The sequence below is a fragment of the Protomyctophum parallelum genome (genome assembly GCF_964188405.1).
Source record: "Protomyctophum parallelum genome assembly, chromosome: 14".
NCBI classification, from domain to species: Eukaryota; Metazoa; Chordata; class Actinopteri; order Myctophiformes; family Myctophidae; genus Protomyctophum; species Protomyctophum parallelum.
This window is the reverse complement of record NC_139709.1, coordinates 22,561,445-22,576,992: the sequence shown is the minus strand read 5'-3', so window position 1 is coordinate 22,576,992 and position 15,548 is coordinate 22,561,445. Positions and strand designations below refer to the sequence as shown.

At 45.6% G+C, this 15,548-nt stretch overlaps 1 protein-coding gene across 1 annotated transcript; it reads right to left on the bottom strand.

Annotated features, from left to right (window-relative positions):
• Positions 1-7,774: 7,774 nt before the first annotated feature.
• On the bottom strand, positions 7,775-13,068 carry atp1b3a (ATPase Na+/K+ transporting subunit beta 3a). The gene is made up of 7 exons (XM_083782448.1): positions 12,879-13,068; positions 11,263-11,391; positions 10,684-10,782; positions 10,257-10,498; positions 9,963-10,013; positions 9,377-9,463; positions 7,775-9,281 (listed from the first exon to the last, which is right to left on the bottom strand). Exons 1-7 carry the CDS (start codon positions 12,997-12,999, stop codon positions 9,114-9,116), a joined length of 897 nt encoding a protein of 298 aa, XP_083638574.1. The 5' UTR covers positions 13,000-13,068; the 3' UTR covers positions 7,775-9,113.
• Positions 13,069-15,548: the final 2,480 nt, after the last annotated feature.

Here is a 15,548-nt window from a genome sequence, read left to right as displayed (position 1 = left end):
GTACCCAACACATGGCAAGAAACCCAAAGCCACAACAGCTACGTCGCTATAGAGCACCGAAGTCCTGACGTAACTCGCTCATCCCTTCGATTCCCCTGGTTCGCGGAAGTAATTTCTCTATGGAGAATAACATGGGGTGATCTTAATATCGTCTACTATAAGCGTTGTGGTCCAAAAATAAACAAGCTGTCTCTGCGTTATTGTCAGGGAGGTGTCTCTGTATCGTTTGCAACAGTCAGTCACTCATATATGATACAGTCTGCTTCTAGCGAAAATGTAACTAATTCAGTAGCAGTAACATTAACGTTTTCTCTCAGTCAGTTGATTCTTCATATCCATAAGAGTGAAGCGGCCGGGATGACATGTTTATTTTTCAAACACAGTTCTTATATGAAGCAATCTAAAAATCCTCCTATGGCGATTTCAATGCAACTAAAAAAATACATGAACCTGGGGACTGACGCCCTCTACTGAAAGTGACGTCAGACTTCGGTGCTCTATTGCAACACCCACAACACCATCTTACACCACCCTGGGCAAGATCTAAGCTGAAAAGACTATCAGCGGAAGTTGCGGGATTTTAGCGGAAGTGAAATCGTTGATGCTTTACAAATCAGTTTACATTCTCCGCGAATGAAACAAGTGTTGTGATTGGTCTGGAAAATATCGTATCCGGGGGAAATACATTTGACGGCTGTTCCGGAGGATACAACCGCCGATAGCTTCTCTGCCTTAGGTTGTGACCAGGCTTTTCTTTTCGCAGATAAGTAAGCCTGGGACCGAGGCTAATCTTACACACTACACCCACACACACTCACACGGCAGTGACGTCACACACTTACCTTCGCAGTGTTGCAACGCTATCTCCTCCTAACGCGCCGAACGGCAAAACTCGACACCACCCGCCAAACACTGGCACTGGCACTGCCACCAAAAATGCCTAAGTCTATGCAAGTGAGCACAAATTACATGTGAGAAAATTCATTCACAAGCCCACAAATGCCATTCAAATGCCATTCAACACACACTACGACTCGCTTACAATTCGCGAACCTGGCAACTACTACTCCGTCTTTTCATTGGCTACTAGCTCTGCCTCTCAGCCTGTGCTGAAAAATACAAGGAAGGAGAGGAACTTTCGCCTCACGATTTTGCTTATTCCTTCTAAATCTCTGTAGGCCCTATATTAAATATCGCTCTCTCAGCTAATCTCTTAGTTACATAAATATTGTTCTTTGACAGAATTTGGCTTGTTCCAAACTATTACAATTACGCCGTTCGAATTCGCCATTTCGCCTGCCAGACATACTGCCGAGTACATTTCATTGCGCACACGCACACGCACGCCTGGAAGCCACGATCTCTCTCTCTCTCGCCACGCACACACGCACACACACACACACACACACACACACACACACACACACACACACATGAATAGCCGTGCAGCCTATACACGCCGGCAGCGAGACAGGACGTTATAATCTTGAGTTTCATTAAATAACTGTCTTTCTCCGCACGTGCGCACACAACATTATTCAAGTGAAATGCATAACGCCAATATTGGGCTAATATAGGCTACCAATATGTGGGTAGCCTACAGGGATTTAACCACGGAATGAATATATATATATATAATCATCTATACCAGGTAGCAACACAATGCTGCGTGCGCTGCGTGCGGTATCGCACGTACCGTAGCAACACAATGCTGCTTCGTAGCAACACACATCAATGCTGTGTGCGCTGCGTGCGTGCGGTATCGCACGTGTGTGTGTGTAGTCGCACGTGTGTGTCGTTCTCCTCTCATAGTGGTATGTGGACTGTGGTAGTCGTCGCTAAACCACGCGACAATCATTATTATGCATCTTGAACAACACTGGGATTATTTATGGACCTGCAGCAGTAGGTGAGTAATTACTTTTATCTATGTTGGACGTTTGTGTTGCTGCATCATGAGCTTGGAGATCTGCTGTGTTGCTGCATCATGAGTTGGAGATCTGCTATTTTCAACTGTAAAGTACATTTTGATGTCAATTCTCTGTGTGTGTGTGTGTGTGTGTGTGTGTGTGTGTGTGTGTGTGTGTGTGTGTGTGTGTGTGTGTGTGTGTGTGTGTGTGTGTGTGTGTGTGTGTGTGTGTGTGTGTGTGTGTGTGTGTGTGTGTTTTGCAGTCAAGAACAGCCTCTTACCCAAGCCCACAGAATCACCAGTGGGCATCAATGAGCGACTCATGACTCTTCGCATACCCCTTGCAAGATGTCGGCACATGACCTTGATTAGTGCCTATGCACCAACCTTACCATCCCATGATGAAGAGAAGGATCGCTTCTATCAGGCACTTGATGACACACTCAAGCGTATTCCAAGGAGTGACAAAGTCATCTTGCTTGGTGACTTTAATGCACGAGTTGGGAAGAGCACACAAAACTGGAATGGGGTTATTGGCGCCCATGGCATTGGGCAAGTCAACTCCAATGGCATAAGACTTCTTAGTCTGTGCTCGGAACATGACCTTACCATCACGAACACCATCTTCCAACAAAAGAACAAGTACAAGTACAAGGCATCCTGGATGCATCCCAGATCCAAACACTGGCATCTGATCGATTATGCCATTGTGAGGCGGGCTGATCTTAAAGATGTGCTCCATACAAGAGCAATGCGAGGAGCAGATTGCTGGACAGACCATCGCATGATCCTGACAAAAGTCAGAATCCATGTCCGGCCTTTAAGGCGCCAATGTGGTACAAAGAAAAAGCCACTCCACTGTGCCAGACTCGCCCACAGCGACACCCAAGACAACTTCCGTCGCTGCCTAGCTGATAAGCTGCTGAACATTGAACAGCTGATCAGTTCTGAGTCCGGGATGGATGAGAAGTGGAGTTTTTTGAGCACCACCCAGTCCATTGGCTTCAAAACCAAAAAACATCAGGACTGGTTCGATGAGAATAATGAAGAGATCTCTGCCCTTCTGGACAAGATGCACAAAGCACACAGAGCCACCCTCAACAACCCACTATCACAACCCCTTAAGAAGCAATGGCAAGCCCTCCGTTCTGAGGCCCAAGCAACCCTGCGGAACCTGCAAAATGACTGGTGGACTGCAAAAGCCAACGAAATCCAGTCTCATGCAGATAGGAATGACATGTTCAATTTCTACGACGCAGTTAAAACCATCTACGGCCCCCGAAGCTGCTCCCTGGTTCCTGTTAGGTCTGCTGATGGAACAACCCTCATCAAGGACCAGGCCCTGATAGTGGAACGATGGGCTGAGCATTTTAATACCCTGCTCAACCAGCCTACTCCAGTGGACACAACAGTCCTTGCAGAGCTTCCTCAACAGCCTACCCTGTCAGACCTAGACCTCCCACCAACCTTCAATGAAATCCGACATGCAATCAAAACCCTCAAAAACAATAAAACCCCTGGACCTGATAACATCCCAGCTGAAATCCTCAAGGAAGGAGGCTTCCTCTGTACAGAGCTGCCAACCTGCACACATTTTGTGTACCAACCACGCAATTCTAGGCGTATAGACACCTAGAATTGCGTGGTTGGTACACAAAATGTGTGCAGGTTGGTAGCTCTGTCTGTATGAGGACACTGCACCTCTACATCTTGGAAGTGTGGAGACGAGAGTGTGTCCCCCAACAGTGGAAAGATGCGAACATTGTAACCATCTACAAAAACAAAGGAGACAAATCCATCTGCTCCAACAGTAGGGGTATCTCCTTGTTGGCCATTGCTGGTAAAGTCCTAGCCAAGGTCATGCTCCGCAGACTCACATCAACAATAGCCGAACGGGTCACACCAGAATCACAGTGCGGTTTCAGAAAGGAAAGAGGGACAGTCGACATGATCTTTGTCACACGTCAACTCCAGGAGAAATGCATTGTGCATCAGCACAAGGACTTGTTCATAGCATTCTTGGACCTCTCAAAAGCATTTGACAAAGTGAACAGGGACCTGCTGTGGCAAGTGCTGAAGACATTTGGATGTCCACCCAAGTTTCTCACCATCCTTGAACAATTTCATTCCGGGATGATGGCCAGCGTGGTAGTGGGCAGGCACAGTTCTGAGCCTTTTGGTGTACAGACTGGAGTAAGGCAGGGCTGTGTGCTCGCCCCAGTCATGTTCAACATCTTCCTGGTCTGTGTTACCACACTGTTACACAGGACGATGGAGGAACAGGCTGGAGTCACCATTGACTTCAGGCTGGATGGTAACCTGTTCAACATCAGGAGGTTACAGGCAACCACCAAGCTGACCTCTGAAAACATCATTGAATTGCAGTATGCCGATGACTGTGCCCTTGTAGCCCACACACCAGAGGCCCTACAGAGCACTCTCTCTGCAGCTGTAACTGCATACAGCAGAATGGGTTTAACAATCAACACCCAGAAAACAGAGATCATCTGTCAGTTGAGTGCTGGCCTCCCATGCCAGCCAACAACCTTCACAGCAGGAGGACAACAACTGCTTACAGTTCCCACTTTTAAATATCTGGGAAGCATAATGGCTGACAACTGCACAATGGATGATGAGATCCAAAACCGCCTTAAACAAGCCTCAACATCATTTGGTCGTCTACGGAGAAGGGTGTTTTTGAACAGAGACATCAATCTCCACACCAAAGTGCTGGTGTACAAAGCAGTTTGCGTCCCCACACTGCTGTATGGATGTGAGGCATGGACCATCTACAGCCACCAACTCAGAAGCCTGGAGGCCTTCCATGTCAGATGTCTCCAGAAGATTCTGAGCATCACCTGGAAGGACAGAGTGCCACACACAGAGGTGTTGGAACGTGCAGGCAGCTGCAGCATGGAGTTTATCCTGAACCAACATCAACTCAGGTGGTTGGGTCATGTCATCCGTATGCCCAGCCATAGACTACCACGCAAAGTCCTCTACGGCCAGTTACATCTTGGTCAACGCAGTGCCGGCGGGCAGAAGAAGCGGTTCAAAGACCAAATTAAGACCACACTGAAGAGAGGCCAGATCAACCCCTCTTCACTGGAGGAACTCGCTTCCTGTCGCGACCTCGGCGTTCTCGCTCCGCACAAGGAGTGCAGCATATGGAAAGCCAGCGCACACAACACCGTGCAGCAAAGCGTGCAAAGAGGCATGCCCGCAAAGCCACCCCTGTTCCCCCGAGTACCGCTTTCATCTGCCTGGTCTGCAACCGTGACTGCGGATCATCACACGATGGACAACCACAAGCAAGCAAGTGTGTGTGTGTGTGTGTGAGAGAAACAGAATATTGTAGCGGCCAGCCATGGCGTCAGCCAATGGGACTGTCGTGGGGGTGGGACTGGCGACTGGGAGTGACGGGTTGCTCTGTGTGTGTAGTTAGGTTGAGAGTGCATGCTGGTCTAACTTGAATGTGCACAAACTGGCTGCTGTTATATGAGTGATCTTGGAAGTAATAAAGAGAGATCTTTATCATTGTGACTACGTCTCTGCCTCCGGTTCCTGAGATCGCTACAATATGTTACATGATTATGCATTGTGAGCTGGTAGATCTGCTATTTTCAACTGTACTGTACTTCAAGTGCAATTTGTTGCCAATACTGTGTGTGTGTGTGTGTGTGTGTGTGTGTGTGTGTGTGTGTGTGTGTGTGTGTGTGTGTGTGTGTGTGTGTGTGTGTGTGTGTGTGTGTGTGTGTGTGTGTGTGTGTGTGTGTGTGTGTGTGTGTGTGTGTGTGTGTGTGTGTGTGTGTGTGTGCAGAGAACTATAAGACAAACGCACATGGAATGGGAAATAGAGGGGGGGGGGGGGATGGAAATGGTAGGGTTTTTATTTTTGGTATTTGACTTTGCTACTGATGATTGTACGCAACAACAAGTATTGCATTGTGTTTGAGCTGACAGGCCCTTTTTGATGTCAATCAATCAAGTCATCTCAGTTAATTCTCAGGTCATCTCAAGCGGCAGATGCAAAAATCGTTTTTTATATTAAAATTATATATTTTTTTAGGGCCATGTCATGTGGTCTAACTGCAAAGCCTTTGTGATCTATACTGGTAGATCCTGATCTACCTTTTGGGCACCGCTTAACGTCAGATCAGCGGTTTTGTCGGCCAGCGCCAAAAATGCTCCCCGACAGCATAATCGGAGGAAATACCGGGCAGTGTGTATGAGCCATAACGTGTTGACTACACTACACTAATAAGGACACATAATAATAACTAATAACCCATCCGTTACTGTCTTTGTATTGAGTTTGTGCTTGAAATGTACTGTAAATTCTGCAAACTGTTAATACATATTTCAATCAATCAAAAAAACTACATGTGGAGTCAACTCCCGAAATGTCCTTCTTCCCATAGTGCGCGGCAAAGTAACTCTGGGATGAGCGGCCGCGAAATTCTAGTATATAATACTTGATGGACTGCAGGTGCGCGTGCAGGTGCAGCCATGCACAAATAGGCTCTGCTGCCGTGATCATGAGCCCACCTCCCGTTCTTATGACAGCGACTGGAGGTGTGGTTTTGACTTGTTTTGAATTGCTATTATTGTTCAAACACAACAGAAACCAAGGACTATATATTTCAAGGGCGACAGATCACAATAAAAATCCTAATCATTCTTCCTCCACACTGGGAGAAAAACAGCATCTGAAAGTTTGCATCTTATGAGAGGAAGGGTTCTTGTGCTGCCGCTATGCGTGCGCATCCTGTTTCTTATCAGTGTGACTAATGACGTCATATCTCAACAGTTCTTAGAAAAGGGCTGGAGGCTACTAATAAATGTCTATTGGCTCAGCCATTGGTGCCTTCTTGTAAACTTCAACAGTTAATTACTCATGAAGTTAAATTAATTTAGTCTATAAATGTGACTTTTTCTTGTAATGAAACTGAAAGTTAATAGCCTAGGCCTTGAGTGTTCTTTTAAAAGGAGACAAGACAGATCTTATTTTTCAGTGACAATCTGCTGGGCACCATGTTTACATAAATTATTCATTTAGTATTTATATTTTACCTTAATACATTGGATGACTCTCCAACATGTCTTAGCGTCCAGCGAATGGCACCTATTTGTTGAACACAATCACATTAATTATTGACAGCTTGGTCTGTCTCGTTTCTGGCTCCCTCGTGTGGCCAGTATCGAGTCAGGAGTATGGTCAGGAGTCAGGACCCAGCATTTTGCCATGGTCAATGGTCATCATAGTCATAGACAATATGTTTCATTAAGAAAATAATGTATAAATAAATAATGATGATAGCGGAACATTTAATGATTTTACCTATTTGGTGCTGAGTTTAGACCCAGCCAGTTGAGTGGAGTGAGACAGGAGAATCATGGTGAAAATAGCCAATCTACAAGCTCACACAACGCATCGCAGTGGTTAAATAAATACAAAATCTGTTTAATCACTTGAACCACAGTTTCTAAATTCTATGGGGAACATTAGTCAAAAATGGGCATGGCAGACCTACAGACTTACAATGCGTTGCTTTTTAGAAAAGATAAAGAGAAACAATTGCGGCCCGAGTAGCCTATACAGTTGTCCACTAAGAATAGGGAGTTTAAGCTGGTTAACATTAGGCTTACATTTCCACAGAGTCAGTGTTAGTTAAACGAATTGTGGCCAACCCTGCAAAATACCAAAGTTTAATACTGCACAAAAATGAACAATATATTATTTTTTTTCCAAAATCACCTTTATTCCACAATTGATTTTCACAGGTGTTAAGGCACCCTGATAAGATGTTACAAGTTGTTCTTTCAAATGTGGGTTCCTTTAAAGACTGTGTAAACATAGCTTTGAATAAGATAAGATCTTTCCTGTAAATCTCTGTTTAAATTATTTTTTCTTTTCTTTTTTACAGTGCACAGACCTTGTGTTTTGTGACACAAAAATACAGTGTGAAGTAAGTAAATACTGTAGTGTATATTGTATATACATTGAGAAGAAATAGACAGATTGGCAGACAATCAGATTAACAGGCAGAAGAAGAAGAAGAAGAAGAAAAAGAAAAAGAAGAAACCGACAAACAATCTTTCAGACCCAAATAGATATACAGAACATGAAGGGATATACAGTACATAGTTTGTGTGTGTGTGTGTGTGTGTGTGTGTGTGTGTGTGTGTGTGTGTGTGTGTGTGTGTGTGTGTGTGTGTGTGTGTGTGTGTGTGTGTGTGTGTGTGTGTGTGTGTGTGTGTGACCTTATCCACCATTTATACTGTATATAGTATCCACTCGCCCATCCACACATTGGATTTTGCAGCGGAGGCAGTAGATTAGAGAGAGTAAACAGGTAGACAGACAGGCAGACATACAGACATGCAGACAGACAGACACACACACACCACAAGACTGGGCTGTGGTTAGGTGGTCCACAACACAGAGATCTATCTACAATTTCCTAAATATGATAGGGATCAAAAATTTATTCATAGTGTGGACAAGGGATAATCATCATCAAACTGGCATTTCATATATAGGAATATAGTGGCTATAGTTATTTATGAAGATCATTTCCTATGAGGGACTGATGTCTTGCGATGTGTGATACAGAGTTTGTGAGGTGGTACAGTGAACACTGTTGGCATTGTGATGGAAATGTCCGATGTCATGGATGGCATAGCAAGGTGAAAACCCTCGACATCTCCCTCAATACATCGTATTGTTCCACGTGATGAAGATAACGTTCAGTTTCTGGCAGTGGACAGATCAGAGCTGTAACACAGCACATTATCTATTTATGGCTGCATCCGCTTACATTGCACCCGATCTTATCAGCACTATAAGAGAATTTAAAGTGAGTGAATGAGGAATAATGTAATGAGTGAATGAATGGAGTTGTCGAGTCTGGGACGGAGCCTATATCAGATTCTCTTGGGGATCTGGGAGGAGGTCCAAATGATAACATTGAGGATTCTCGAAAGAGAAGGAAGCATCACAAAATGTCAACAAAGTGACATTCTACACCACGACGATGTACGGTACTACAGTAGCCAAATGCCCCCAAATGGAACGGTTTTGGTCCTAGCACAAATAACACTCTCAGTGACAATTATGACACTCCCTTCCATTTCGTAAACCCCACTAGTACAGTGGGCAGCCCTGTGGTTGGGCTCGTGTTACAAGCCACTCTCTGACCGCTTACTCAACCACCTTGACCCGGAAGGTTACGCGGCCCAGGAACTTATCCCTGTCGTCGTTGTTGCGTAGGTTGGAGCCCTCGATCCTGCACTCGATGGTCAGCTCTGTGTTATATTCCTCCTTAGTCACAAGCAGTTTAACAGCAACTAGTGGCTGTACATAGCTCGCCTACATCAGTGATGGAGAGAGGGGGAGAGAGAGTATCAATCACTGCAAATACATCAACAGATACATGAAATAATGGTCAAAGCATAAAGGCTTACATGAGCTTTCTTCCCATAGTAGGGGAAGTACATCTTATCAACTCTTCCCCCATTGGGGAAGTATGCGAAGTCTATCTTGGCTTCCGTCTACAAGGAGATGGAAGATGAAAACCAGTCAACACGTGAACTTCAAAGCTCAATTCATCAGATGAATGAAACATCAAACCAGAAACATCATGAAACAGGTGGGGGAAAGAAAGTATATCCTAGCATGTTATTACACAAAGAAGCAGATGAGCAAATTGCAAAGCATTGTGTTTTACTTCAGCTGATTATTGTATGAAATGATGTTGTATCCCGCAGTTATGTGATGTTATGACAGGTTTATGGCATAAGCAGCTGCTATATCAGAGCCTGTTACTCAAAGAAAAGCATCACGCTGTTAGGCTTAATGCTCATAATTTACATATAATCTTACCCTAAAGCCATCAGTGACCGCATGCAACAAAAGAAATCAGAAACAAAAATAAAAAAGGGCAAAGAAATGTAACAATGTCAACAAAATCATAGAGACGAATCAGAATACAAAAACATAGATGGATAAACGTGCATCTCATCTACAGTACGATTACATAGAGAAGTTTACCTTCGATGTGCAGTTGATGTACGGATCCCCACGGGGTTTCAAACCGATGATCTATAAGGGAAAACAAAGAGGGTGACTTATTGGAAGTGACTGATGTCGCAAATAACTCTGGAATTATTTCACCAGTATATTTTTATTTTTATTCTTAGATCTTCAGCCACTGTCAAAATGAACAAGAGGAGACAGATATGTAGGAAGGCAGGAAGGAAATGAAGATGCATTTCAAAGCTTTTGAAACGCCTTGAATAGGGAAGAGAGGAAGTGGCTCAATTTGTCTGTGCATGGTGAAGTTACCCTGTTCATTTTCAGCAGTACGCAGGGCTTGCCATCACTGTACCCAAAGGTGTTGTCGGACAGGCCGGAGCAACGACCCAGGAGGCTCCTTTTGAACTGACAAGCTTTCTTCGCATTCACATCCTCGTTCCCCAGAGGCTGCTCTGCTCCGTTCTCCTGCGCGTCCTCTTTCTTACCGTCCTGATCAAAATACTCCCCTGGAGGACACAACTCGTTCTTCTCCTGGAGTGTGTCATTGTAGTCTGGAACGGCGTGGGACAAGCAGAGAGAGCGATCAGAAAGACGTCCACCACAAATCACGCTGACAGAGGTTAGCAATTATTAATATTTCTGCAAATGTACAGAATTGAGTGGCTTATATAATTATTTATAGGTTCAAAATAAATCCTGTTGAGAATATAGGCAGATAGGCAGAGATGTAATTTACTTTTCAGGAGATTTTCCAGGTGTGTAACGTACTCTCCATAGTTTGTAGGATCGTTTTTGTTGATCAAGATGTCCAATGATTTTGGACGAATCACCAACCCTGAGACAGAGAGCAGTGTTGTTAACCACTTACACTTGGTAGAACGGAGCTCGGTTGCACTGTCTCTACACCAAATCCTTTTGTTGAACATAGACTATCTACAAGCTCATAATGTGGCTTGTAGAACTGCCATTTTCAGCGAATTTTTGCCCCAGAATAGGAATGCTGGGGTTCCAGTAAAACACCATGTGGCAGCATGGTGTTTATACTGTATATTGCACTGGATGTGTGGCACAAACTAATCACTGGCTGAGAAAGGTGGAGTACGCTAGCCAGGGTGTGTCTTGCATTACAAATAGAGAGGAAACCTTACACCGTTCTCAACTGTACTCCTGTCATAACGAAGGAAAATCAATCAAATCAATAAAAAAGCATCTATGAATCAGCACATATTACGGTGATTCCTCCTCGGCAACAATGCATCTCTTTCCCTGAGAGAGCGGGGTGCCGTGAAATGATGTGTGGTGGGTTGGCACTGACCTGGGGTTGGCACACGGTCACTGTACTTTGGCACGTAGTCGTCCAATGTGAGCAACATCACCCACATGGTCAGGGCAAACATGCCCGCCAGGAAAAGGTAGAAAACCAGGTAGAACAACAGAATGCAGCCTGTAGGAACCAAGGGAAAGGAAGAAAGAGAATAAGTGTGTGTGTGTGTGTGTGTGTGTGTGTGTGTGTGTGTGTGTGTGTGTGTGTGTGTGTGTGTGTGTGTGTGTGTGTGTGTGTGTGTGTGTGTGTGTGTGTGTGAGAGAGAGAGATATGAGACAGAGAGAGAGAAATGAGGGTAATATATAATACATCAGGAGCTAGTTCAACCAAATGGCAATGCCATCTGATAAGAAACCATCCTTTAAGAAAGCCCACATCAAGTCATAATGTAGATGAATACTTCATCACGGCGAGGCCCAATCAAATTACAGCTGATTTTCAGGCCCTGCACAGACCACGTAGCATCCATTCAAAATGGTTCACCACAATCCATATATGGCAGCTCCAGCTCACACAGCACAGATCCCCACTAAGCTGACAATAAAAGGATGGACCCCTGAGCCTCCTCCATGAAGCACCCCCCCTCTCTCTCTCACTCCTCTTCAACAGTATCCCACAATGCACCTGCCCAGTGTGCGAAAGAGGAGAGAGAGAGGGAATCCCATTTGACCTTGACAGGCATGCTAATGTGGGCGGCCATGCAACTGCAATGGAGCATCCCACAGCAGCACAGAGCCCCAGCTAGCTAGCCTGACACCCCCCCCCCCCTCCCCTCCCCTTCCGCTCCCCCCCAGCCTATAGGAGGAGTGTGGAGTGCTTCTACCTCAGAACTGGAGAACCATTACATAAATGTGAGCTATAGTATGCGCACAGCTAAGCGTTGTGGCCAGTGTGGTGGAGTGAGGCGAAGATGATAAAACAGCTCATTAGAGTGAGGTCTATACAGTAGGTGTTAGGTAATGAGCTGGGGCCCAGCTATGGTCTGCACTGTGGTGTCAGTACAGAGGACTCCATCCTGGTGAGAGGCATGGGTATAGCCTACCTTGAATTGATGCAGCAAAGTATATTTTGTGCAGGCTGTTATTGTTGGATTCTGCAACAATGGGGAAACGTCTATAATAGCATGCCTTAATTTATGCGTAAAATAAGGCTTTATTGTAGTTTTACACACCATGGGTAAATAGGCCATGCAGGCCAGTAATGGGGTTTTGAGCTACCTCAAGATGGACTGCCATGTCAACCACTGGGCGCACGGGTACACCGCATATTACGCGCACGCACGCACACGCACGCGCGCACACACACACACACACACACACACACACACACACGCACGCACGCACGCACGCACGCACACACACACACACACACACACACACACACACACACACACACACACACACACACACACACACACACACACACACACACACACACACACACACACACAAAATACATTGATTCACATTGATTTGAAATAAAATAGAACCTATATAGGCATAGGCCTACTACTACCGACCAGAAGACAATGAATGATCATCATTCATCACCTCTCTAATTGATGGCCAATCTGCAGTGCCCCCGCCCCCATACAGACCGTTCCTTACCCCAGCTCTTGGCCGTGCGACCCATTAATTCCCCGGTCCTCGAGTTGTAGATGGAATCTTTCCAGCTGGACTTGTTCTCCTCCTTGTCAGCCGCCGGTTTATCCTCGGTGGTGCCAGCCATGGTTGGGGTTGGTTGATGATGTTAAGAAATGTGCTTTTTTCCCTCTCTCTCTCTCTCTCTCTCTCTCTCTCTCTCTCTCTCTCCTCCTTTCACCTCCTCCCCCGACTAAAAAATGAAGAAAAGCGCAGCGGGTGATGAAGGCTCAGCAAAGCCGGCGAGGCAATGTGTGTGAGAGAGAACCAGAGAGGCAGTGGTGAGTGGTTGTTGGATCAATGGTCGGTCGGAATGGAGGGGGCGGTTTGGTAGAATGAAGTGATGCTCTCCTCTCTGCTGCTCTACGAGTCGAGCCCCGCGTTTGCTTTATACTTCGTTGGCGCGACGGTGTCGCCGCGAAGAGAATAGCCGACCTGAAAGCCCACAGCACGTCGCGGACGCGACGTGCTGTGGGCTTGTAGGTCGGATATATTCTCGGCCGCGCGACACCATCACGCGATGGAGCATAAATTAGTCTTTAACCACTAGAAGAAAAAGGGGGGGGGGGGAATCTGTGACGTTTCACAGCACCCCCCCCCCCCCCTCGGCTGCTGATGCGATGCGACCGGATGAAATAGTAGATCTACATTGGCTGAAATGATGATAGGCTACTGGGACGACACCGTTATTACGCGCACAAGTTATAAATAGAGCGCACGTCGTACAGTCAGTGTCGTCCTAATTAGCCGAATAGCCGTGTCGTTCATTAAGCTTAATTTCTTATATAACACACCATACTACCATAGCACGAGAACGAAGGTGTCGCTTGCCGACATTCCGACATGCAATAACTAGCAATTAAGATATAAGATATAAGGCTTTGAAAGCCTCTTAAATTTGGCTTTTTAGATTATTGGAAATCAATGGTTATTAGGCCTATGGGGCTTTATGTTAATTCCGGTTTGGTAAAGCACCTGCAGGTGCTTTAACAGTAGCCTATACGTGTGTGTGTGTGTGTGTGTGTGTGTGTGTGTGTGTGTGTGTGTGTGTGTGTGTGTGTGTGTGTGTGTGTGTGCGCGCGCGCGCGCGCGCGTTTGTGTGTAAAGAAAGTAAAAAAACATGTAAGCCTACAGTATGGGGAAAACTCAGACTTTATTTACGGGGCGGTGTGTGTGTGTGTGTGCGTGTGTGTGTGCGCGCGCGCGTGCTAGGCTAGTCATCAAATCAATAGGAAATCTTTAATATTTCCATAAAGCAATAAGTATATTAGGCCTAATATCATAGCAGTCATGTAGAAAAGGGTTATTACAGTGCATTCTCATGCAGTTTCTCACATTTCACGCCATCATGTTATTTTAACAATGCCTCGATGTATTTATAGGGCCATTTAATAACTCTTGTTGCTATGGCAATACAGCAGCATCTGGGCTACTGAAATTAGAAAGTGGGCGAGTAGTGCGAGAGAGAGAGAGAGAAAGAGAGAGAGGGGCGGGGTGGTAGGAGGGTGGACACAGAAGCAGGGATGACAAATCGCTTGGACGCTCCACAGTGTGTCATGCCTAATTTATGCCCTGTCATTTACTGTAGTAGTACGACAGTGTCGCGCACTGGGGGGGGGGGGGGGGGGGGTACATCTACAAACAAGCTTGCGTGTCCTCTAAGGTCCCACTGCATTGTGAGCTTGTAGATGGCGTGACACCGTTGTACGACTAAGCAGTAAGCTATAAGCCTTTAGAAAGAAAAAGGGAGAATGGAAGGAAGGAAGGATAAAAGATGGATGGAGTTATATAATAACCATTGATATAGTTTATGGGGGAGTGGAGGAGGAGTGGTCTCACGCACTCAGTTCCTGCTGTCAGAATGAATTTGTTGCACTGTAGGGCCCACCAGAACTCATAGAATGCAACACACACACACACACACACACACACACACACACACACACACACACACACACACACACACACACACAGTGTGAGAGAAAGAGAGAGAGTGTGTGATTAGTGTGAGAGCTTGCAGCATTGATTCATGAATTTCAGTTCCATCTATCTCATTCCAACATATTTCCCATGTGAAATCTAATCCACGTACACATGCCAACTATAGCCCACGAGCGCACACAGCTAGCCTAAAGTCTATCCATTCATTCATTCCGACCGACAGGGGTCCATATATTTTGGGCTGCATTATGTATACACACTCAAGAGTTACAGTAACACTGAGTATAGGCCTATTATACTGAGCATGAAAGGGAATTGCATGGCGTGCTGAGATTCACAGTCGAGTGTGCATGTCTCTCTCGCACGCACACACCGCGCACACACTGTGCGCGTGTGTGCGTGTGTGTGTGTGTGGAGAGGCGAAGGTGGAGAAATTATGCTTCAAAATCACAAACTGCATACACAGAGCGGTCCCGTCGCAGTCCCGTCCCCTTTCATGACGACGACAGGCCCAGGAAATATTTAAAGACCTTTAAAGCCTCGGACAAAGCCAACTCGGACCGTGACAAATCATGACAACAAACAATATTTTTGGCCAAACAAATAATTACAAAGAAGAAAAACAACAAAGAAATTCTTCAAATTATTTGTTCGGCCCAACAAATTGTGTTTGTTATCATGATTTGTCACAATCCG